The sequence below is a fragment of the Amblyomma mixtum genome, chromosome 3 (assembly GCF_055824585.1).
Source record: "Amblyomma mixtum isolate Tamu chromosome 3, ASM5582458v1, whole genome shotgun sequence".
Classification (NCBI taxonomy): Eukaryota; Metazoa; Arthropoda; class Arachnida; order Ixodida; family Ixodidae; genus Amblyomma; species Amblyomma mixtum.
The window spans coordinates 104,341,629-104,366,380 of NC_143014.1; the positions used below are offsets into that span (position 1 = coordinate 104,341,629).

General features: G+C 47.8%; 1 protein-coding gene across 1 annotated transcript in view; it reads right to left on the reverse strand.

The window, feature by feature from the left end:
* The window catches only part of LOC149351243 (cell adhesion molecule Dscam1-like), a 167,696-nt gene that overhangs the window by 43,016 nt on the left and 99,928 nt on the right, over positions 1 to 24,752 (reverse strand). The window contains exons 7-8 of the mRNA XM_089577000.1: positions 19,944 to 20,092; positions 17,711 to 17,845 (exon numbers count right to left, since the gene is read on the reverse strand). Of these exons, the coding sequence (XP_089433126.1) occupies positions 17,711 to 17,845; positions 19,944 to 20,092 (284 nt within the window). The remainder of the gene's footprint in view (positions 1 to 17,710; positions 17,846 to 19,943; positions 20,093 to 24,752) is intronic.

Below are 24,752 nucleotides of genomic sequence, written 5' to 3' on the forward strand. Positions count from 1 at the left end.
GCCCACAGTGACGGGATTTGAAGGCGCAGGCTCCTTTCCCAAGCAATGTAGCCCTAGTAAGCCGAGCACCAGGCCGGGCAATAGCTTGTACCCATTTTGAGAAAACCGGTGGGTACCCGGCTCGGGATTCGCTCGGGATACTTGCGCAGCAGGGCGTACTGTCACTTGTTCATCTTCTGAGCTTATAAATGGTGCATTTCGGCAGGAATAGCTGTGGCAGTTTGCTAGCAGGGTGCGCGTCGTCAGTCTGCATGCGCAAATCGCCTTCAGGGCGCCAGATGGCACTAGGTACCCGGCGGCTGCGCGCAATCCGGCTTGAGCACTATACTCCTGCCGCATCGGCACCAATGAGCGCGTACGAACTGGCGGTGGGCGGGCTTCCGGTATTTCGCTAACGGCAACGGTAACACGGTATGCTACACTGTTTTAGTAGCGTCGTCGATGGCCGAGTAATTCGGGCGCGAATTATCCGAGGTGTCCACTGCTGCGCAGGCGTCTGATGCGATACGGCGTCTCTTTGTTGATGGCCGAAAACGTGGCTTCGGCTCGGTTAAGTATCGTGGAAACCCTTCGATCATAGGAACAATGTCAGGCTTTATCTTGGACAGCTCACGTAGCAGTCAAACAACGTCAGCACTCACTACGAACCCGTGTCGAACGGTACCCATGGGATCAAAATGCTTGTCACAGACAAGCACTCTCGGCCAATCGAAATAGAAGTCATCAACCTCTTTTCGGGTAAGGACGCTCGAAGTTTGGCATCAGACGGAAAACGAAAAAAAAAATTGCTGCCGATTTAGCTTACTTAGTGAAATGCGAAGTGTGTGCGCTAGCACGTCGCGTTTCATTTCGCTTTCGGTTCGAGGCTAGGGTTTCAAGGTTAGGTTTCAAGCAAAGATCGGCGAAATCGGTGATTAGGGGCCTTAGTGCATCGCACCTTGAAATTTTGGGACTGCTTAACACACCTTAAGAGCGCACTGCCATAGCGATGCGTTATGGATGCATTGAGCACGGACGGAAGTTGATTAAGACGACGGCATGCAATGCACAGCGCGTGAGAGTGGCAGTTAAACACGAATGATGATCGGTTGCGGCGATAGCGTAGTGCTCTCGTGCAGTGGCCAGCGTAGCCGATCTGTTCGCACCGCCGTAGATTCGAAACCCAGGCGAGGCGCAGATGCGGCCATATTAATGCGAGGGCATTACTTGGATGATTGTGCGAAAAGTTGCCGTCATCAGAAACCCGTGGTCGAAACGTGGCACGCAAATGACATCATCATCATCACCCCTCCTGGAGCAATCTAAAGTGGCCGCCGGCGCCCCCATCACCACGTACCTAAAGCGCGATTGAGGTGTCCACTAATCCAGGGAGCCAGCCAGCTATTCGCCTTTCCTTTCCTCAGAATCAACAGAGTCTAAACCTTCCGCCGGTTTTGAGATAAGGAAAGGTGCATAACTGCCTCAATTTGTAGGTGGACGCCACCGCCTACTCACAGCGCGATTGAGGTGTCCACTGTCTCAGAGCCAGTTACACTTCTCATTTACACATCATAAGAATTGCTTAGGTCCCCCATATTTTTTTTTTCATTTCTGCAGGTGTAGCTGGATTCAGACACTGAAACAGACAACAGGTTTTTTTCGACACTGGAAGCCGAGTGGCGCACAGCTTGAAGAAGGTTGCTGGCCGGTACGACGTTCCTGTCGTTTTCTCTGCGCCAAAAAGCTGAGCGGGTTATGCTCGCGGATCGACCAAAAGAACAAAGCCATGTGCGAAAAGAGGCACGGCAAGCATTTCGTTTCCTGTGCCGTCGGAGTGGTGTACGAAATCCCACTGACGTGCGGGGGGGTCTATATAGGCCAGACGGGTCGCTGCATTAACGACAGGGCACGGGAGCATGAAAAATCGTTAGAAAACTGAGGCGGGTCGAATTTGCCCCTACATTGTAAAGATTGCAAGTGTGAGCCAGTGCTTAACGGAATAAGGATTCTGGGCAGGAGTCGCGATCAGGTGGCACGTGAAATTCTTGAGGCTTTTATGATCAATAAGAAGGGAAGCACTTGTTTTAGCGACTCTTCAGTATCCCTCCGTAGAAATGAAATGTCCTTTCTTGACAGTTTTTTGTGACGTCATGTACTGTGCTTCTTTTCAGCCCTGCATTTCTAGCGGCCGTCTGTTGTTTGTTTAGGCGGGTTGTTAATTTTGTTACTGTTTTTGTCTATTCCTTTTTGTTGCTTTTCGGGTTCTGACTTCTTTTGCTTAATGCGTTGGACTATGCCTTTGCTACGATTGTCATTTTTTTAATTTTTTTTTTACTTTTTACTTTTTATTTTCGATGTTTGATTTCTGACTGCTTTTGCTTCTCATGTTTGACTCTGCTTTTGCTGCGATTGTTTGACACTGCTTTTGCTACGAGATGGCCTCCTCTAATTTCTGTTATCAGAATCTCTTAGTTTATCCGCAGGGGTTAAAGGTTTCTTGTCTGTTATCTTGATGTTGCTGCTTTTTTCCACGTGTTGGGTTCGGAGCGAAAATGCGATGAGTGTCATGCCTGAGCTGCATGTTTAAATATGCCACCTTTCCATGTAATAAACAGTTGGTAGTGTGCGCATGTGGTGTCCCCTTTCTTGTTAGTGTCCTTGTTGCGCCGCCGTTCATTTCATCATTACGTTTCCTTCGTGCTGGTGTCACTAAACTTATACGAGCTAACCTTCCGATCTGCATCGCTGCCCTATTACTCTGGCCGGCACCCCTTTTCAATCTTGGCCGCAGTAAGAGGCGGGACAACTGCCGAAATGAAATCTGCTCGTCACGTGAAGATAACTTCAGCCGCCGCGGTGGCTGAGTGGTTATGGTGCTCGGCTGCTGGCCCGAAAGACGCGGGTTCGATCCCGGCCGCGGCGGCTAGAATTTCTTTGGAGGAGAAATTCTAGAGGCCCGTGTACTGTGCGATGTCAGTGCACGTTAAAGAACCCCAGGTGGTCGAAATTTCCGGAGCCCTTCAATACGGCGTCTCTCATAGCCTTAGTCGCTTTGGGACGTTAAACCCCATAAACCAAACCAAACCAAGATAACTTCAGGGATGTAAAAAAAATGCACCGTAAGCACACTATACCTTACTGGTGCCCAAAAGTAAACAAATAGCGGCCGGCTGCCAGCACCCGTGCTCCTGCAATGTATCAGCTCCAGCAGTATGCTTGTTTGCGGTGCGTGAGTCGATAGTTCTCTTTGCTTTCCTTCAGCGTTACTATGCATGCATTCGGCGTTTGCCCAGAAAACTGCGTGCTTCCTTCTTGCGTGCGTATACAAGGCTATCCTCAAAGCAGAAAAAAAAAATATTAGCGTAAGTGCTTCAGCAGGTTTTTCCTCGCCATAGCAGCTGCTTCAAGTCAAGTAGCTTTTTCTTTGGGATTTTAGCGTGTCGCGCAGCTCTTCAGCAAAACAAAGTGCACACACTTCCATACTGAAGGCAAACATAGACGTTAAAAGAAACTTGAAAGTGGAAAAGAAGAACTCTATATTTACGCTCACAATATCTTTCTGGAGTTTACTCTTGCTAGTAGAATCATCCTTGCGGGGTTTTCGTTGGAACCGCATGAAGAAAAAGAAAAAAGAAGCGGGAAAAAGGAAAGATATATCTAGGCATCTCGCAAATATTTAACAACGCCAAGAAGATGAGACGTGAGCCCTGAAGAAGGTAGGGGAAGAAAGAAAGGGACGGAGGTAAAAACAAAAAAAGACGAATGAAATCGGCGCAAAGCAGAGCTGAGGCCGCATTAGACGTTTATCAAGACCGTGCGGTTTCGGGAATGCAGAAGCCATCGAGCGGCGCTGAGAATTCCAAACGGAACATCCCGACCACGCATTCCACTCAAATTAATTAACCAGCGCGGCTCGATCGTTAGCGACATCGCGTGCAGGGCTGGCCGACGGTGGCGCTCCTCGTGCGCTGAAGGGTCATCCAAGATCGCGGGGGAGGAAAGGAGGGGGAGACACACCAGGGCAGAAGAGGGACAGCCGCACCAAATTAATGGAAAGATAGCCATTCCGCCAGATTAAAACGCCACGGGACGGGGTTTGACGGGGAAACGGCAGCGTCACGCGAGCAATGCGAGCGTGATCTCAAGGAGCGGTTTTGTCATAATTGGGATCCACATGGCCACCGCGTTTCCATGGAGAGTAATAGTGCTCGGGAGGGAGGAAAAAAATAACATAGAGAAGCTCAGTACAGCCATATGAAAACAACCTTGAAGACCGTGGGACACGTCAAGAGACGACCGACTAAAAAGGGGAAATGATGAACGACAAAGTAAGACTACAAAGTGCGGACGGGAAAAACCAAGGAGTTCGACGTCTCTTTCAATTAAGTTGCGGTTTTTAGCTTAAATCACGCTCGCCTCGGAGAGAAGCGGCCGTGCGCATAGACACGCTTATCTGCCGAAAATGGTCGAGATTGACGGGCGGGGCATACGGTCAATACAGCCCTCCGGAGTCTGGCAGCCGGAGATAACAATACTAAGCCTCCCAACATCCATTAAAGTTCCCTTTTGTTTTCACTGCCTCGCCAGATAGGGACCAGCCTGGGAACGGCAAGGCAAGCACAGGCGCGCCTCAATCGCTTTTTGTTCGCGCGAACGTAATTCTTTTCCCTACTGCCGTGAGTTATACGTGTTACGCAGAGTGATCGGAACTCGTTTGAACGCAGTGCGCTGAAAATTAATTCGCTGCAAAGGCACTGCCACGTAGCCCTGCACGCGTGTCTTGACGACGGCGCAAAGCGAGGGCACAGACGTGCGGTGACAGAACGCGTACTAACGAACGCATCGGGTTCACTATTCGTTCCTCACCGACGATTCAGTCTCGTGGCAGAAACAATTCCCACACCTTTTTTTTTTTTCTACCCGCGCTTCGGATTGACATACGAATGAGATATCTGGGGTTTAGAATTACCATTCTGGCAGGGAATAAAATACATCTGGCTAATGTGCGTGGCCGGTCGCAGATTGTCAACGATGCGAACGGGCATTGGTCGCGTGTCTCGCTGGTGACCCTTGTTCTCGCAACCACCTGCAGACGATGCGCTGTTTTATGTCGCCTATCTTGCTGTTGCATTACACCAGGAGGTCCTTGCATACAAGGAATTTTTCCGAGGTGGAGTCGCGAATTGAATGCGACAAATCAAGCGACTGTGATAATTTTGAAGTAAATATACATGTTCTCACCGAAAGAATGTTACCCTGGCGCCATCTCTTAGCGGGCCCCCGCGGAACCCACCTTCTGGCTGCCACCGTACCCTCCTCCTCCACTTTCTTCCTAGCGTTCTCTTTACTATCGCCCGCGGTGTAAGAAAACACTCTTACACCGTGCTATCGTCGTACTTTTATCCTCCGCTGCGCTCCACATTCGCTCTGCCGCTCGTCCGGTTACGCCGCGGCCGACGGCGAGGGATGCAGCTCAGCCCACGAATGGGCCCTTAAGAGCTACGCTTCAAAATAATAATAAAAAAAACAGACGGCTATAGTAGGACACAGCCTACAAAAAAAAAAAAAAAAATGGAGGGCACACTTAAGCTCCTACTTAAGGGTATGACGCGATAGCGTTATGGGTTAATCCCATTTACGAAGAAGGTCATTCTCTACTTTACATTCATATAGGTCCTTGGGAGTCGTCATACCGCTCCAGGCGCAGTGATGCAGCGATTAAGCGATGCACCACTGCCCTGCGATTGCGTGTGCTCCCAGCGGTGGGCCTTGTGCGGCCCAGGTTGCTGTTCCCGGGCGACCAGTCATTAACTAACACCTGTCACGGTGGGCAGTTTGCTCATTATCTGGTTGGCAGGCTGTGTGTGTTGCACACACGGCGATACCCGCCTTTACCTAGCAGTGTTAAACTATCGCTTCAAAAAAAAAAAAAACAAAACAACAACAGTTGGTAACATTGGATCATGATCCACGGCATGCTGTATTACTCCGCTGGCCAACAACAACAGTAAAAGAAATCAGCTTTTTAATAGTTGACAATATTAAACAGGCCAGGCATAAAAATTCTAACCCTTATAATTTTTATTGTGATTAGCTTCTTGTTTAGGCAACCAGAATGGTTTCAACAACGGACTATTTTTTGTCGTGGAGGAATTCTGTGCTGCGGTACCTGGATGTGGGCAGCGCTTCACTGCAGATTTATGTTGTATCTGACTATAATAAATGAAACATTAATAACAAAAAGCAAACACTCTATGTTTACGTCGATGCGACGTTGCGTGTGTCGCAGGCAAACAAAACGACCGTATGTGGGGTGGGGTCGTGAAGTAAGACACCAAGAGAAATATTCCCCGGGAGACGAAAAGCGTAAATGTGATTTACGCACGCATATTTGGCCAGGCGGAGCTGAATGTGGGCTAAAACTACGTACACCCATTATTTTTTTCAAATAAATCATCAAAGAACAGTCGGCGAGTGTAGCAACCAAATTCGACACTACTTTCTTTTTTTTTCAGAATACATGTTTACATGCGTTGCAGCGGTGAACTGCGGTAATATGGAGATGCCGGCTACTTGGTAAAGTCGACAGCCAACGTTTTACCGATGCGGGTGCGCGAAAAATTTTTTTTTTCGACAACGCTACGCAAGTCCCTCGCCAGAGATGACTGTAATTATGATGGGACGTGCATGCTGCGTCTAAGGTTCGTGTGCCGGAACAAGATGTAGCTCGCTTTGTTTTCACTGTGATTCCACAAGGAGTGCAGGCCGGCGCCAATAAGCGACACCGGCTGGTCGTAGTTTCCTCTGTATACAGGAGCTTGCAAGCTTGAATTAAAAGAAGACTCAGATGTGAAATGCGTAAGAACAGGGCAATTGCAATCCTGCTTCATAGTTACCTCTCACGGCAACAGCGAACTCATGCCATAGCAATTACAAACATTATGCACGACAGTACCAGCTCAAAGTGCTGTTCTCATCTTCCTAGAACACTGATTAAAAGAAGATATCCAGAGCAGTAAACCTTGCGTTACAAAGACGCATGGGCATCTTCTTGTGAAATGATGCTTTACACGATCGACGTGAGCGTTGTTTTTGTAATATCAGTATTTGTGTGCTAACTCGCACGTAGAGCGGATACCACTTTACCAAAGACGTAAATGATTTCGAACTGCTGGCGTAAAATAAGTATGGCCTCGTGAACGTCCGTCACTTTCTGGTCTTGCTTCCGAGAGGTCCCCCAGTGAGTCTTGGAGTGGTTTTGTGTTGCCATGGCAGTACCCGTGCGGTCGTGACATAGAGCTGTTCGAACAGACCTCGTGCGTCTGCACAGTGCAAAAATGCAAATTGTAGTTGAAAAAGAAAGAAATGGACGGGTCAGTGTAAATAACATTCGTGTCGCTAATCATTACAGCGCCGGACGTTTGTTTGCTCCCAGCCGGCTGCAGTCGATGCTTTTTCATTTGGAGCTGTTTACCCCCTGACCAACACATCCGCTATGGCCTCTGTTCATTTATGTACAGTGTTCAGGTGCGAGTATACGGCGATCGTTAAAAAATGCGACGAGCAGATACAACGCCGGTCGCTACTAGACCGTATTCTGGACTGAGTAACCCAGGAGCAGCTCTGAAGTGCGGCCTTTGTAGAATATTACAGCAAGGGCTAGGCTACGTATTCTGATTTCCAAGGTTTAATTTGCACAAAAGCCTATAGCTGAAACACGTACTCGTCCGCATGAAGCCTGCTGGCGCGCAGTTTTGAAACCCAACCGAAATGAATGCTGGGCACTTTTTACAGAGCTAGCGTTTGAACGACCGCACCATGGGCTCAGCACCATTTCACATGTGCGTCACATCTATAGCCCGATGCATGTAGGCTTGCGGAATACGGGTGCCATGGAAGCAGCTGAATTTTATTTCAGTGGATAGGCACTGAATAGCGAAGCCTTTACTGTCCTGGGCAACCAGCGAACTGTACCTATAAATTCCAAACCGCGCTTCAAGGTCGCGACAGCTTTACTACAGCTACCATATTCTATAAGATGTACGGGCTTGGGCGAGTACTTGCGACGAACACAATTGCAGTACGTGTGCGTTTCTTGCCCCTGACATTCTGATTCTTTGGATGATGTTGCCATCCACGAGCAAGCTTGGTTGTGAAAACATCACTGCTTCCCCAGTGCAAGCTATTTTTAATGCGCAAGAACAGGCATACAAAAGTGTGACTTGCGTGTTCAGGTTGTTTAGGAAAAGGGCTGAACATATAACGTGCAGCATTAAGGTTACCTGACGCGAGAAGCTATATGACGCGTTCGAATGCGGCAAACTATATTGGACGTACGAGAACTGTCCGTAGAACATGAGGAAATGACGGTGTTTTCTTTTGCACAAAGTAAAACTTGTTACTACTGATTGCACTTTAGCACGTTACATATTAGCGACGAAGGTCTGTCCGTTTGCGAGGTTGTAAATATTGTGGTGTCCACAGTGCGAGCCTACTATATGATCCGCGTTAACGCAGTATGCGCTTAGCATTGACGACTTTGGGCAGGTCGTGAGAAGGTGGACAATAGTGACGTTTTGAAGAATTAAAATTTACTTTGAATGGGCCGGAGCTCCGGCTTTGCTGGCCGTAAAAATATGGAATCGGGGTGCCTAAAGTCAGTGTCATGGTGCATCGGCTTTTCAAATTCTGAGAGACAGAACAAGGCATCGACGTCACCCACGCCACCAAAGTTAGATTCGAGTGCTTCTACGAAATGTACTCATAGAGTTATACCTAAAACTACAACAGGATTACCTCTCACGCCCATAACTCGCTCATCGCCGTAAAGATCCACGATCTTCATGTACAGAGGCAATAAAAATTCGCATGCTCGGCTCTTTTTGCCTTATGAGCATCAACCATCTTTGATTAAATAAATAAACTTCATCACGTGCTCTAACGCATTACCTGCAGCAACCATGGCCTCACAGAGGACGAGCTCCTCAGGACAGTCCAAGCGATTTTGTTGGATTATTTATGGCTTCATATTTCCACCCGGTGAAAACCCAGCCCTATAAAATTGAAATGCCGTCTGCAGCTGCCTCCATAAATAGCTCGGTGTTCCAATATACGCTGCTAACTATCTCAGCCTTACACAACACGATCGAGAAGAAAACCACAATACATCGCGAAGCACACAGTCTACGCCCGCCCACTCACCTCCCACCTAGGTCTTGCTCTACCGAAAACAAAACACTAGTATATAGCACATCTTGCACCTCATGCCAATATCCTCCTTTCTACCGTTGTGGAACCATCAGTGACCTGGTAACATGGACCTGGACAGCGATTGCGTGCCGCGAATATGGAGCTTGTTCCATCGAGACCCCATGTCATGACACCAGTATTACCCAGATGCTAGCTTTGTAGATTACAATTTACGACTTCAATCCTGCCATCAGAAAGTCCGTAATGACCCCGGCCTTCCTCAAGGGTGATCGGTGAAGTCGTCCTTCACCACCCGCACCAAGCTGCCATCAAAGTGCGCATGCACAGCCAGTACGTCCTACGTGACTTCGCCGCCAGTACACGTCCGTAACGCGTCAATGGACAACTGCTAACCTGCTTGCGCCAGCAGCTCAACTGCATGTTCTTCGGTAGCATGTCCCTGTATATAACAGGGTATAGACGGGGACAAACTGGGTCAAGTCCTAGCTCGCGACACAAGCGACCATTTCATTCAGCCGGACGAGTCCGAAGCACAGAAGGCACAGACTCAAAGAATGACATCACTTTCACTACCACTTCCCTGCCGCTCCTCCAATTTAACCCGCCGCAAATCTACTTACCGTCTGACGAGAGCAAACTAACTTCCTTCCTTGTGACTTGCACAACTATATCACATACGCGCTCAAAGCACCCAGCCCACCTTCGCTGTCAGAAATGCGGCGCCTACATCAACAATTCACATACATATTGCCCATGGCCAAGCACCACTACTCCACCGTACTACGTCCCTCGCAACCTCCTTTCAAACTACGTCTTCTGTTCCTGGAAAACTGGCCACTCCACAAGTCACTCTCCGCCCAGCTTTAACGCCGCTCTAGGTTGCTCACATCACCGAGGTTTGGGCAGCTATACCGCACAGCCTTGGACACCAGCCTCAAGCTGCCTATCTAAATTCACGACCCGGGCGCTGGACGTTTAATGAAGCTATCTGTCTCTCATTTTTGCAAAAAAAAGGTGTCCTTCCGACGTTAAGGCGAACGCAGTGAGATTGCAGGAGCTGCTTCATCTTCATCCCAACGCCATCATCTAACCGCCATCACACTCTTTACAGTACCGTCCCATCCGCTGACCAAGATGGATCCGGGCAGAAGCACTAACTTATGAGTCCGATGGTGGGCTGTGTGCAAGATGGATATGCGAAGAAACGCGAAAAAAAAATAAGCGCGAAAATAAAAAGCTGACACGAAAAAGGACTTAGTCGGAGTTGTGACAAATTTTCAACGATGAAGGTTGTTACTGAGCACAGGTATCTGCAAGCTTCATTGGTGTTTTTTTTCTTCTGGTATTGCAACGCACGCGTCTGCACATTATGTTCATTTTTTATCCATTTACGGGTACTCATTTGGGTGTTTAGATTGGCTTTATTTTTTTAGAACGCAGCTAGACGAAGTGCACGCGTGTTTGCTTGCTCAGAAGCCGGTGCGCCATATCGCTGCTGAAATTTGGGTGCGCGTCCTCTGGTGTCTTCTAGGGCTTGCACCCTGCCATCTGGCGTGACTCAAAGCATTTAGAAAGACGGAGCGCCAGCATAGAGAAGCTAATACAAAGTTTATTATCAGTGAGTTTGCTGCGTGCGAAGTGCTGCCAACCGTGTTGGAAGCATTTCGGGTTCTACAGAATCTAATTGTTGTCGGACAGCCTGGCTCACCCTACCGTTTTCCGCAGTACAACATCGGCTAGGGAGGAGTAGGAAAGAAATATGGATTAAGGCTAGGTGAGCAGATGGCCCAAAATGCGATAGAACGAGTCAGTTTTTGTAGACAACGCTAATGGAGTTAGCCCATACAGCTCCACAATCTTTAAAACAGCCGTTTTGAAGCCGGTAAGTAAATGCCAAGCATTACAATATTAGATAAAAGTCACTTCTCGTAATTCTGACACACGTACATAGTTTTTGTGATGGAACAACTCGTATAAAAGCCTTACAAAAACTAGAGTAAGAATAACTTCACGTTCAATATATACGTAATGAGAACTAGACAGCATATTAATTGTGCACGACAGGGAAGCGAAATTAAGTGAGACTTTAATTTAACAAATACAGGAGCATCGTGTGCAATAAATTATTCCGGTTGTGTACACGACAGCCCATGAGCGCCATTATACATTCTCGTTTAGCCAATACCAACGCTAGCGGAGCCGAGCCACGGCCCGCGCCTCGAAATGATGGGTCACTAATGTAAATTATGCAGGATTCGTTACTGCCGCCAAACAGGGCAAAAAAAAAAAAAATCTTTTCATCCCAATTTCAACCCGAGCGACGAAGTCGAGAAGAGTTTCAGCAACCAGGAGGTTTTTTTACCCTCTCTCTCTTTAAACATTTCGAAGCTTTATGCTCTGGCCGACGTGTTGCTGGCATCGCCTCGCACGGTTTGTGTTTTTCAGCTCAACCTAACTCTGGAAGGTAGGTCACCGATTCACCTGCGCCGGCCAGGAATTAAAGAAGACGCAAGAGGAAAAAAGCTGGAAGAACACTTTTTTCCGCAGGCATTCGCGCGAAACAAAATCAAGTCCATTCATAAAGATATTGATGGAGGGGGCGCAGAAGAAGACGTCCGGATTGAATTCTGCTTCCTTTTAAGCCGGCGCTGTTGCAGAACCACCGGCATATAGTAAATACTCTAATCGGAGCTCGGAGAATAAATCCTATTAGAATGACGAGGCTGACGAAATGGCTGGATCAAGTTAACGCGCAGTAGAGAGAGAGAGACAGGGGAAGAAGAAATGAAGGGCAATGCACGGAAAACGAGCGCGTTTTATTTTTGTTCCTTTATATCCCCCCCTTCCACTATCTTCCCTCTCGTTCGGGCGCTGGCTGTCATTCGGGTTTGGGCCAGTTTTTGTCGGTCGCCGTAGCCGCAGCTTGCTTAGCGCGACGCTAACAGGCACGTTTCTGGTCGGCTTGCTGGCGCGGGCAGACACGGCCCCCGCGGTTATTTCCGCTTCCTCGGCAGCCGTCCATAAACAATGATGTAGGCCGAGCTGCGACGAGAGCTCGGACGGAACGGCGGATGAGGGGCGCGGGTGAGGGTGCTGTGAATTTGTTGCTCGTCGCGGTGTGCCCGCCGCTATGATTCATTATGTAGCGAAAGCTAATTTGAAGTCGCTGAGTGCCTTGGCGGCGCCGTCCGCATTTCCCATTACGCCGTATAAAACATGCATGCGTGAGAACCGACTTGGCGCGTTAATATTCTGCCGCTCCCTCTTTTTCTTCTTTAATGAACGCTTCCTGCCGCGCCGAAAAGGGCGGGAAAAAGAAGAGGAGGGCCCTGGATGGAAATGACAAACAAACAAACAGAAAAGTGACCAGGAGAGATTTCGTTTCGGCGCATACTTTAGGTGACATTTCAAACGAGACACGCTCATAAAACTTACAAGACACGTGTCGCTCGGAATGCGGGGCATTGTGCACGTAGGCGATGGCGCTCGCATGCTCGTTCCTTGCCCTCGGTGCAGTGAAGACGGATGTCGACGCGCGTTCTAGCCGGGTCGTAAATATCTGAGATCTTTTGCCGAGCGCAAAAACCATGCAAGAAAAAGGACGCATTCTTGCGCAGGGCGCAAGGTGTGCGCCGCACGGAGTGACACCGCAATCTTCGCAATGACTCCGCCAGGTTCTGTGGATAATCCTACTTGGCCCTGTTTGAATGCAGGGAGAACGAACACGTAAGCTCAGATTTCCTTTAACCGCGCTGCGGTAACGATGATGTACTTTAATGTCACTCTCGCTCACTGCTTCTGACTCGCTCTCTACGTACCAAGCAAGCTATAGACCTCCTCCATGTTTGCAAACAACCGAAGTGGCGCTGCAGTCGCGAACGGGCTCGCGGTAGGCAAGAGGCCAGGGAGTGGCGTCGAATTGAGGTGGTGCAGCGCCGGTTTTCAAGGCTTGTATGCGCGTTTTGAGTTTCTGAGAATCATAACAATGGTTGATGCTTTCAACTTAGTATTCCTCGAAGTACACGGGCTCGCGTTGGCCATGTACGGCGTATTTCGACACGGTGTGTATTGTATTATGGCTAGAAAGCGCTGCAGTTGGTTTCTACCCCAGGCATTCAATAAAATGGTAAGTTTTTGACACTGAACTAGCAAGAATGATTTTACCTCGGGACAGTGCTGAGGGAAGCATTGGCGTTTTTTCGGCAGAGCCGACGTGCGCTCACCGTCTGTTGACACACGTGTCGCACAGTGCGAAAAGTGGGGACAGCGTCGATCGTGTCCCGATCTCATTTGTCTCGCGTAGCTGACTTCTCCCCTTCTTAAACTGGTCGATTTGGTGAAAAGTTTGGATTCCTGAAATTATATTTCTTCCAGCCCTGGGTCTTCTGTTTGGTTACTAAAAATTATAGCAAAATATTCAGTAGGAATTCATAAAATTACGGTTTTTAGATCTGTGGGCGTCAAAAATTGTGAGGTAATGGCGTTTCTGATGGTCCTGGCACGCCGCGAATCCTGCGGGTTTCCGACGACGGAGCACCACAATGGTAGTATCACTACGCAGAAGAGGGATCAGAGGTTTCGTTGATTTCAGTGCGGCATTTCTTTGACCAATGCGAAAAGGCCATAAACGAGGGAAAAAAACTTAAAGGTTTGTTTTGTGATCTACCACATTTTCTGATTGGCATCACTCACCCCTTCGTAAATTTGTAACGAATGGAAATAGAATGATTCTATTTGTCGCGAACGATTCCAGAGACATTGAGGAGTGCAATAAATCTCTCGACTTTTTTTTGCTACAGGAGCAGTAGTATGGTGGTCATTTTCGATAAGGAAGGTACTGCGAATCTAAAAAAAAAGAAGTAATACCGCCATCATAGAGAATAGGGCGTTGGCAACGTGCTGGCATAAAAAATTTCCGCATTTTCTACTTAATTATTCGAGACCCCTGGTGACTTGACGAGGGTGTTAATTATAATTATCCAAGAACTTTACCAGGTATAGCTGAAAATAAAACGCGTTGCTGAAATTAGCAGAGCAATTTCATATTTGCACCAAATTTGGTTACATATCTCAAGCATCAATAAAGAAAACACTTTTCATTGCCTCATCCCCTGTCAATCTCGCTACGTGCCTCTGTTGGTAGCCTGCCTGCGGTTGCCTCTTTCCAAACAGCCTTCGGGATCATGTACTACTTCATGAAGAAGCTTATGACACATGCATGATGCAATGAAAGTACGCTGTTCGAAGCATGCCAACGCGACCGCGCAAGATTGTCACAACTTACCCGACTTTTCTACTACAATCAAATAATTATGTCGTTCATGTTAAGAAATATTTTGAAGTAGATATTAAATGCCCTAAAATGCGTCATTACACGTTCGTGTAACTTCTGCACACGTTAAAACATGCTGTGCTATCAGCAAAATAATGCACTCCTCGGTGGAGAGTGACCCTGCCGGCGCCCGTGCACACCAGCTCAGGGTGATAAATACGTTCGCAGCTACATACATGCTTTTTCTTTTCCTTGCGCAATTTTAAGCGTACCATGCGGTTGTTCAGGTGAATGAGCGCGGCAATTTCCGTGCTATGAAGTACGTTGACTGGCAGCACCGGTCTACACCCAGACTTCGCGCTTTTACTACCGCGGCTCATTTCCTAATGCGGCATTTATTTCCGAGAAACCTATTAATGCTAATCTAATTTTTCGTTTTATGATACTACGCGGATCCAACAGTGACGCAGCTGGTCAGTACATGCTGCTTCTGCAGTGCGCAGCCACGATGCAGCCGCCGGCAGCTGCGGTAGGCACGGGCAGGCGGAACCTGTTTTGCCTACCACGCGAAAGTCGCTACTGACATCAGCGCCACCGCATCTCCGTGACGTCGCGGGGTGAAGGAGGTCTATAGAGTAAAAGTGCTGAGGAGTAGTTGAACGCTGGGTGTTCCTAGCGCAGGATGTAAGCCTCGAGCTCGACGTGTGTGTTCTTTAAAATATCGATGAGATGAGAGCAGAAGAGAAGCGAAACAAAAAATCACATGGCATGAATATGATACTCGGTAATACGAGTGGACAGCACAGCCGAGTGGGGATATTGTTTGCCGACAGGTGGGGTAAGCTGCCTTTGGTCACTGATTGCAAACACGACGCACGCGGGCGGAACTGACTCAAGTCAGCACCCGCGAACGCCGCTGGCAGTTCCTCGCACTTCATCACTCCTCCATCCTCCACTCCCCATCTCGCCTCCTCCTTCGCCATCCTGCTCATCATCTTCGAGAGATCAACGGTGTAAAAGCACCGGCGGCTGACTCAAACGGCAGTCGAATTTGTGCAGTTCACGCGGCCGGGCCTTTCTTATTCGTGTCGACGCGCTTTTGCACTGTTGACCATTTGTTTTCGGCACTGCTTATTTTATAGATGGAAATACACTGCACCATAGCGTGCAGTCAGCGTTGGTTGTCGCACTTTCTGTCTTAGTCTGGCGTGGTCACGCAGCAGGTGCGTTCAAAAGGAGGGGTATTTAAGCAGATCCTTGTTGTTCTCCTTGGCGTACTGGCACGGCACCCCATTACTGCATATTCTGATTCAAAGCATGCAATACAGATGATCCTGTTGAGGATTAGCGGGGTCGCAGCGGAGCACCAGAGAGAGACGACCAGCGACGCTTTATAGCGTCGCCGGGCGCTATAATCCAAATACGCCCTATAGACATCGACCTGTGTAGCACTGTGTAAGAATCACTTGACAGCATCTCTCAAGTCAACGTCACCCTACGGTGCGTACCTAGCCTCGAGGGGATCGAGAGAAACGTGCTGGTTCATAAAATGGCCAACGGCATAAATGACCGAGCGCCCTAAATCCCCTGGCCAAACCCTGCGGTGAGGAACGACGCAGGGATCTGCCATTGAGGAAGACGGCAGCGGCGGGTATCATGGCTGTGAACCCGTCGTGGTAGCGTCTCCACCTGACTAAAACAGTGCAGTTCGGGAAATAAAGCATAATGAATTGTAGTTAGAGTAACAAGCTTGGCGAATTTGCTTTGGCTGACAGATTATGCATAGTATTACAGTCGGGTACAATTTAAGTCTGTAGTGAAGCTCCGCCCACATTCAGAACCTCCGCACATAATTCCGAGACGACAAAAAGTAGTTCGGCATGAAGCATTTTCTTCTTACCTAAGCAGGAAGCTAATCACAAGAAAAAAATGCGGTCTAGAATTTTGATGCCTGGCTCGTTTAATGAAGTCAAACATTAAAAAGTTGGTTTAGTTTAATGTTTTCATTGGTTAGCGGAGTAAAACAGGACTCCGCGGACCTGGGTCCAGTGTACCCCACTGCTGTTTTTAAGTTGCATCCTAATATAGACTAAGCACGCACGCACGCACGCACGCACGCACGGCAAAAAATGTAGATGTATCACGCATGCGCAACAGGCATGGCATAATGATATGCACACTTTTTCTTATGAAACAAATGATGCAGCGCAGACGCGGTTGCCCTGTGTTGCAGTTGCATATTTTTCGAACCGGAAGGAGGTGTCTGTCGCTTTATGTATGTGGGGAAATATTTCTTCGCTAGTATTGAAAAAGTCATGCGAAAAACGGAACCAGGAAAAACCTGGTTTTTATCTAGATATGCGATGTATTTTGTCCTCTGATTAGTCGCTGCTGAATTTTAGCCTACGGAGATACGACTTAGTATTACACGGAAGCTGGGAACAGACAGAGTTCAAGGCACAGACCATCGTGAATGGAGGCAGAAGTTTATTCTTTTGTGACCATCTTTCTCAAAGGTAACAAGGTGATGGGATTTGTTTCTTAGCTGCGCAGCGGAGCGCCAGTGGCACCTCTTAAGCTCTAAATCTGCGTACGATAACGAGAACGCTTGTCCTCACATTTCGAGACCTTGTAGTCTTTAAGGGTTCCCTAAGGGTTCCACTATCCGGCTGATAAGCAAACCGCGTTGCCACTGCCCCGTTACTTTTGGCAAAGACGGCTCTAGTGGCTAGTATTGCCGATGAATGTGAGCTCTCAATCAAGCATTTCTTTCGGTAGAGTTATTGTAGCTTCAGATTGTCGCAAGAACGTCGACAGTACACGCGCAAATACCGTTGTGTTCGTATTCCTTTTTGAACCATGGACCACTTCCTGCATTCCTAGGACCATTTACTAGAAAAAAAAAGCAGCCTAATATAAGCGCATGCCTTATATTACATCTTACCTGATTCTTCAAGGCTTAGTGAGGAGGTCTCACATTGCGAACTTGGCGGTATGAAGTGACAATCACGCGTTCATATATCTTAATAGCCATGGTCATCTCATGTATGTTGCGGTTTTATCGCCTGTTCCAACTTTTTTTTTTAAACCTCCACAGTCTGAGAGGAGTGGTGTGAGCCGAAAGCAAAGTAGAGCGGCTGGAACCCTCAGGAAATGTCACTCTAATGAACTCAGAGTGAACTCTAAAACGATGCTGATAATGGTTAGTTGAGAGGTTCTTGCGTTTGGATCTCTCAGCAGCGTGCTCACCTGAGCCGGCTTCACGGAACTGCACCAGATAGCGGGTGATGGCGCTGTTCCCTCGGAATGGCTCTCCCCAGGTGAGAAAGAGGCTGTTGCCCGTCGCATTCGCCACGGTGACGTTCACTGGTGGTCCGGGAACCTCTGTAGAGCGAAGTGAAATAGCACATATCACACCCATGCCGCAAAAAAAAAAGCAGAAAAAAAATGGTCGCCATCATTACTTAGAAGGCTGTGTCTTGCGTAACCAAAAAACAAATCTTGCTCTACAGGTGGCATTTACTGTTACGATGATATTCAGTACTATTGTTAACACCGAAATCGAAACAGAAAATGTTTACAGTGCATCGCACAGGATTGCACACCATAGCACGAATTATTGACTTAGCAGAAAGCAATAAAGTTGCGGTTCTTATCAACATTGGTACCTTAGTAGAGCTCGTAAAAGGAAGTCTGAGGTTTCAGTCTTTTCGCTTGCACTATTAATCTTTTTAGATAAAGCGTTTCAGAAATGACCGAGCTATAGTACATTATAAGTTCAATAAGTTTGAGCAAAACAGCAATGCACCTCAGCATGAAACAATTGTTATCACATCAGAATCAGAATGCGAGATGAACAGAACAATAATATACGTAAACAGTTACCGGTCGATTTTGAGTTACACTTCCCTCTTTTTAAGAAGACAAAGCAGCAGTTTTATGTAGGGAACCTTACTCCGAACTCAGGATGGGCGATTTAGTGTGATAAAACCTGAGTAGTTCTTGCGGTCGATATTGCTCCACGCTCACCCTTCAAGATTTCGGATCGGTTCTCCCAGCGTGCACTTAATAAAGCGAACGTTGTTGCATGAATGATCAATGCTTGCCTAACACGAGGACAAAGGCAACAGAACCGGAAAAATCATGTCCATCAATGAATAAACATGCGTTGCCATTACGCAGAGGCGGATAGCAGAACAGAAAATAACCAACCCTGGGCTTTTATTAGCAGAAAAAAAAGTGACTGAAAATAATTACACGTTCTCCGGTTAGAACTTAAGCAAGGTACACGTTTCGAACGTCCGCATCCGCGGCGCAATATGCTGAGTGCAGTGAAGTGCGTTGTGGAGGTGCAAGCGAGAAGAGTTTTCAGCTCATTCAATATTTATACTTAATTCTGCAAGCGTATTCTTCTATCGTAATAGATAGCCGTCTACTTTCGAACCGCGGAAGGATAACAATGATCTCGCCCCTTTTCGTCTTTTTTAAAGTCAGTATTAAGTGGTGTGTAAAGCTTTTACATTAAACTACAATGGACAACATTTTTTACAATGATTGCAATGAAAAATAGCGGGACTTCCTTTTCGCAGTTTTCTTTTAAATGATGGCGGGCTTAAGGCGGTATCAGCAATGACCACAAGGAATTAAAATATAAGCCCGCGGAAAGGAGTTAGAAAGATGTGTTAGGCGGAAAATTTATTTGACGCTTCAGTGCAGCTCATCGCTTCATGCAACACAGGTCGCATCTTCAACCACAAATCGGCATGTCTCCGCATTTGAGCGCATTATAGACAGGTTATACGTATCTTCGACGATGTTGATAGTGACGAGTGGGATGATAACCGGAGTTACAGAACAAAGAAATTGGTCTGCTGAGTTAGAGGTGCGTACCCGACAAGGGAATCTCCCCGTGACTCTAAACATAGTCGTGAGGCTGCGCTAAAAGAAAAAAAAAAGCGCCAATTGCGTAAAAAATGGCAATCGGTTTACTGTAGCGACCTACACCACTAACGCCATGGTTTGAAGATACGAAGCAAAAGAAGGCGAAGCGAAACAAGACAAAAAAGTGCAGAAAGTTCGGCAAGCACAAGTAGCGGAACTGCTTCTGTTTCTGCGCTCTGCTTCTGTCTCGGGGCAATTGGCAGAGAGTGGTTATTACCAGCACAAAGTGACGGGTGGAATTCACAAAGCCTTTCGTATGTAAGACAGGATCGTGACTGGATTGTGCCCATCCGCATCACGGTAGTGAAGGCATCGGTCGGTCACGAACCAGACAGGTTATTCAACGCGTCGGCTTATATACGTAAATGGTGTGCTGGAGGAAAAACATTCTAATAATGTGCAGGCGTTTTTCTTTGCTTTGGAGCGGCAATTTTGTGTTTGCGTCGGAAAAGTGTCAAAGCAGCTGCTGACCGCAAAGAGTCGGTTCGAAGCAAACTTTTCTACACTAGCGCAGCCCCGACCCCTCTTCGAGTCACATTACCTTGCACAAGCAGTCGCATGCTGGTCTCGTCGGATCCGTAGTGGTTCTTGGCAAAGCAGCTGTAGATTCCCGAATCCTCGACCGTTTCCGTGGCGACCACGAGTGTGGAGGACACGCTTGAGAGGGACTGGTTGGCCACCGTCGACACCCTGGAAGGGGAAGGAAGGGCCGCGGTCGCCACTGTTATCGCAGATACGACGTCCAGGTTTAACGTAAGAGCACAGGACACATTGATGCAGAAAAAAATGGCTGGCGGTTTAGCATTGCTTGGCAGGAAATATTGTGCGAAAGCGCAGTTTTTTGCAGATGGACATCCCCGCCACGTACCACAAAGCGCGATTGAGGTGTCCACTGAGCCAATTATGCGCCTTTCCTTTCCACAAAATCAACGGAGAATACAACGTTGTCAACGCCAACGCCAACTTACCCATTGAACGCCGGCGGCCTATTGCTCCAGTGCAACGTTTCTGCCGCTACGTTGTCAACGCCAATGCATGCACCGCACATCTCTCTGTCGCGACCGCCACGGAACTCGAAGCGCGATTGGGGTGCCCACTTAGCGAGGGAACCAGTTATGCACCTTTCCTTTCCTTTCGTGACTCTCCGAGGCTTCACGTCCACCTGCGGATTTTGCGGGGTAGGAGGCTAATAGAGTTTTTTGCACACGGATGGAAGATGATGAAGATGGCGACGTGCAATGCATAGCGCGAGTGTGTGGCAGTTAAACACGAGGCGTGATCGGTTGCGGCCATAGAGTTTCTTACTACTACCTAGAGGGAAAGCTGGCGGCGCTGCACTTCAGCCAACATGGGCGCTCAAAGCATCATGGGGCGGTGAGCTACTTGTTGCGGCACAGTCGTAGTTTTTCGGGAACACAGAGTGGCAGTACTAAGGCGTTTCATTCCGAAAACGTAGTTCGTGTGTGCGCAGACGACTTTCGCGCGAATGCAGTGTGCAAAAGCCATAGTAGTGAAGACGCGACGACACACGACGCCAATAAAAGGTTTTACTCTTCCGAAATGCCATTAAAAAACCTCTTAAAGTATCTAAACAACAACATTTTTTTTAAAAACATATTTACTTTTAAAAGTGCGCCTGTTAATTACGAAATATTAGTTTTTTTAGTGTTCATCACTTGGCCAATAGGAAAGCTAGTCATGTCTTATTTTAGGCAAACTTTGCACTTAAATGCTTTTCTGCTCGGTTGTTGCAATCATTAGACAAGATATTGAATGTTAGGACGTTTGTAGCTATCAAACAGCTTTATTTTTTTATTATTTTTTGGCCAAAAGTTGCAGTTCCGCAACAAGTAGCTCACCGCCCCATGATGCTTTGAGCGCCCATGGTGGCTGAGGTGGTCACGTGGGGTCTCCGTGCAAACTCCCATAGACGGCTTGCCAGCTTTCCCTCTAGGTAATAGTAAGAAACTCTATGGTTGCGGCGATAGCATAGTGCTCTCGTGCAGTGGCCAGCGAAGCTGATCCGTTCGCGCTGCCACGGGTAGGAAACCCAGTCGCGACAATTTATTTTATTTCTGCTGATATCTGAGAGGGATCAAAGGTCAAAGGTCAAGGGCCAAAGGTCGAGGCTTCAGAGACACATCTGCATTCTGAGGATTGCTGGTGATGTAGTGCTTTCACACTATAAGACTGTGTTTAGCCAAGGGTTTGTGTGTGTCTGTGTGCGTGCGTGCGTGCGTGCGTGTGTGTGTTTATTTCAAAGCAAAGTATTCTATGACACAATGCGTCAGTTTCTGAGGTTCGAGCGCCGAAACTAGTGCACGAAAACTTTGTATCAATAAGCGAACTATGCTGTTTCAATGGGACAAAAGAAGCGTAAATTAGTTTGAACACAACGCAAATAATCGTAGGCAACTATGAGTGCTAACTGTTAATGTGTTATCAAGTGAATATTCAAACTCTATTTGGGTGAAGTAAAGAACTAACACTGATCGAACACCTCCTCTCGTTCACGTGCCCAGGCCTTCCCTGTCGGCCATATTTCCTTCGGAGTGCAATACTTACGACATAAAAATTCAATAAGTGATGTCCACCATAGCATGCGCTACCTCTGCTTATATACATAAAGCATGTGTTTCAGGGAAGATGATCATTAATTTTTTAAAAAATAGTGTTTATGCGGTAAATAGAAGCTTTTTGCTGAATATTGATAATAGCGTTGGCGGGCGTCAAAAACATGCGAATCATGTTACCTAGTAAAGTAATTAACTAAATTCTTATAGTTGCATAGGCACCTGATTGAAATTAAAAATTTTTAGCCGACGTTTAGTAATAGCTATATCAGTTTCTAAAATTTCGAAAGCGCGATTACCCTCACCGCTGTGGTTCGAAAAAATTTGGCTACATCGTGCAAAAATACATGCGCTTTAGAAAGCATGCAGGCAAATCAACCCCTCCAGTGCACGCAACTAGTCGAAATAGCCGAATTTTGTCGAGCCACAGCGCCGAGGGCAGTCGCGTTTTCGAAATTCTAATAACTGATATGGCTATTACTAACAAACGGCTACAAATATCGAATTGCAGTCATGTGTCTATTGGTAATAGGTAAAAGTTAACTATTAGAATTTAGTTATTCACTTGACTAGTTAACATGATTCATTTGTTTTTGACGGCCGCCAGCACTGGTATTACTATGCCGCCAAAAACTTCTCTTTACCTCAAAAACTCTATATTTAAAAACTGGTCATCACCTTCCCTGAAACACCTGTTATATTTTTGCCTCTACTGCGCCGACTTGTTTGTTACATTTAATGGCATTATGCGTATATTTTTTCGCACGAATATTATCTTTGGCCTCAAAAACTTTCAAGTACATGTTAACGACGTTAGCTTGAGACACTTGTTTATAAAAAATACACATTCACATAAAATATGCATTGCTATTTTCGCAGCTGCAAAGCCGCTACTTCACTTGTATTTTCATCAAAATAGTGCGCGCTAATGTTAGCGTGGAAAATGCCGTCTTCTCCTGCATTTTCTTTTTAGAGTTTGCTCATTACTTAACAGCCTTTAGAGTCGGGAGGAAATGTCGAATGTAAAGATGATAGGATTTATTCACGCATTGCAATATTGAAGCAAGCTGTTTTCCCCGGCCATGCTCTGCAAGAAAAACAGCAACGAACCGGACGAAAGGACCAGCCTTGCGAAACGTTACACACGAATGCCATTAGAGGAAAGGTAACGCGCCGACATATTCGGCGGTTTCGCTTGCCTCAACGACTGATAACTTTTCCGCGCAGCCCGTCCCACGTTGGCTGAGGCAGCAGGCCTAAGAGGGAGCAAACTTCGGGTGCTGAGCAAACAATAAGACTCGCGCGGGCGAGAGGACGGCGACGAACCAATAGATGGAGCTGCTCTAAATGCGACTCATCCGAGGAACGGGGAGGATGAAGAACGAGTGGGAGTGGCGCCGATCAGCGCCGCGGTCCGTCAGCAAGGGAAAGGGGCCGCGGGCTGGGCTCCCGGTGCAGGTGAGTCGTCAGCGCGGCTCGGCCAAGCGTGCCAGAAGCGGTCGGGAAAAGAAGGGGAGCAGGGGGGGAAGGGGTGCGACTCTCCTAACGTGCTCGCCGAACCTGCCAACAGTCTGGACGAAGAGAGCGGAACAAGCAAGAGCCCCGGGAAAGGGGAAGAAGGGAGGGGGGACGGTGGATGTGTCCGCTGCGCGCGACAGCTCGCCGTGGCTTGACTAATTCAATCGCCTTGCATCTCTCGGTCGCTTCCCGCGATGCAGCAGCAACCGGGCGCGAGGGGCGAGTGACGGCATCCATTAGCCGATATAGGCCTACGGCGGCGCCGCGTCTCTGGGCTGGGGAGCCGACACTGAGCGACGACGACGCCGCGACCAGTTAGACCCCGGTTCGCTGAGCTCGGTGCGAGGGAGGCGCGGGGAAGGGCCCTGAACTCCGGCTCGGTCTCCTTAAAGCGTCCTCCATTATGAAGTTTTAACGAGCACCGCTGCCCGTCTATCTCGGCATAATGTATGACGAGGGCCGTTATAGATACCCGGCTTGTCGAAGCGCGCCCCGAAACACGCCGGAAAACACTCTCGGCGAAATGCGATTGAGGCGGAAAGACGGCGTCCGCGCGGACGGCCGCATCAAGTGTCGGACACGGTCGCCGCGAGCCCCGTCGGGCGCGGACACGCGAGCTTCTTGGGCGAAAAACGTCGCATTCTGCCGGAAGTGAGAGACGTCGGCCGCCACGGCGCTCCGGAATGCTTCTTCGGGGGCTTCCGCTTGAATTGAGGCCGCTGAAAAGGCTGTCGCCGGGACGTCTTTCGATTGTTTGCGAGACTGCTTTAGTTTTGAGAGTGCGTGCTTAACATAATGGAGAAGCGAGAATGTTTGTTAAACAGTGAGTAGTTAAGCCGTGCGACTTAATAGCCCCCGTGGACAACACTGTAGAAAGTATCTCGTTATCGTGGACTGACACTTTTGTGGAGTAAAGGCAAGCACTGTTCGTGCGTAGAGAGCGACAGAACTTAGATCGAGGGAGAAGAAATTTAAGAAAAGCAGCACTACTAGAAAAAATCTTTGTATCCTTGTTCAGTACCCTGACGCCAGTCCATACTGGCAGTATATTGGCGTGCGCAGGGCTCCTTTCCGCAAAAGTAACACAGACGCGTTAGCCAAAAGGAAGAGCAACCTCGGTATGAACTCTCACTTGGTAAGGACTGAAATTTTCTTTAAAATGAACTGAATGCTGTTAAATTATTACAATAGAACTTCATGTTTAGAGCCAGTCGTCAGTGCTTTCCTTCTTAAGTAGAGCAGACATTTGGGCGAGTTGG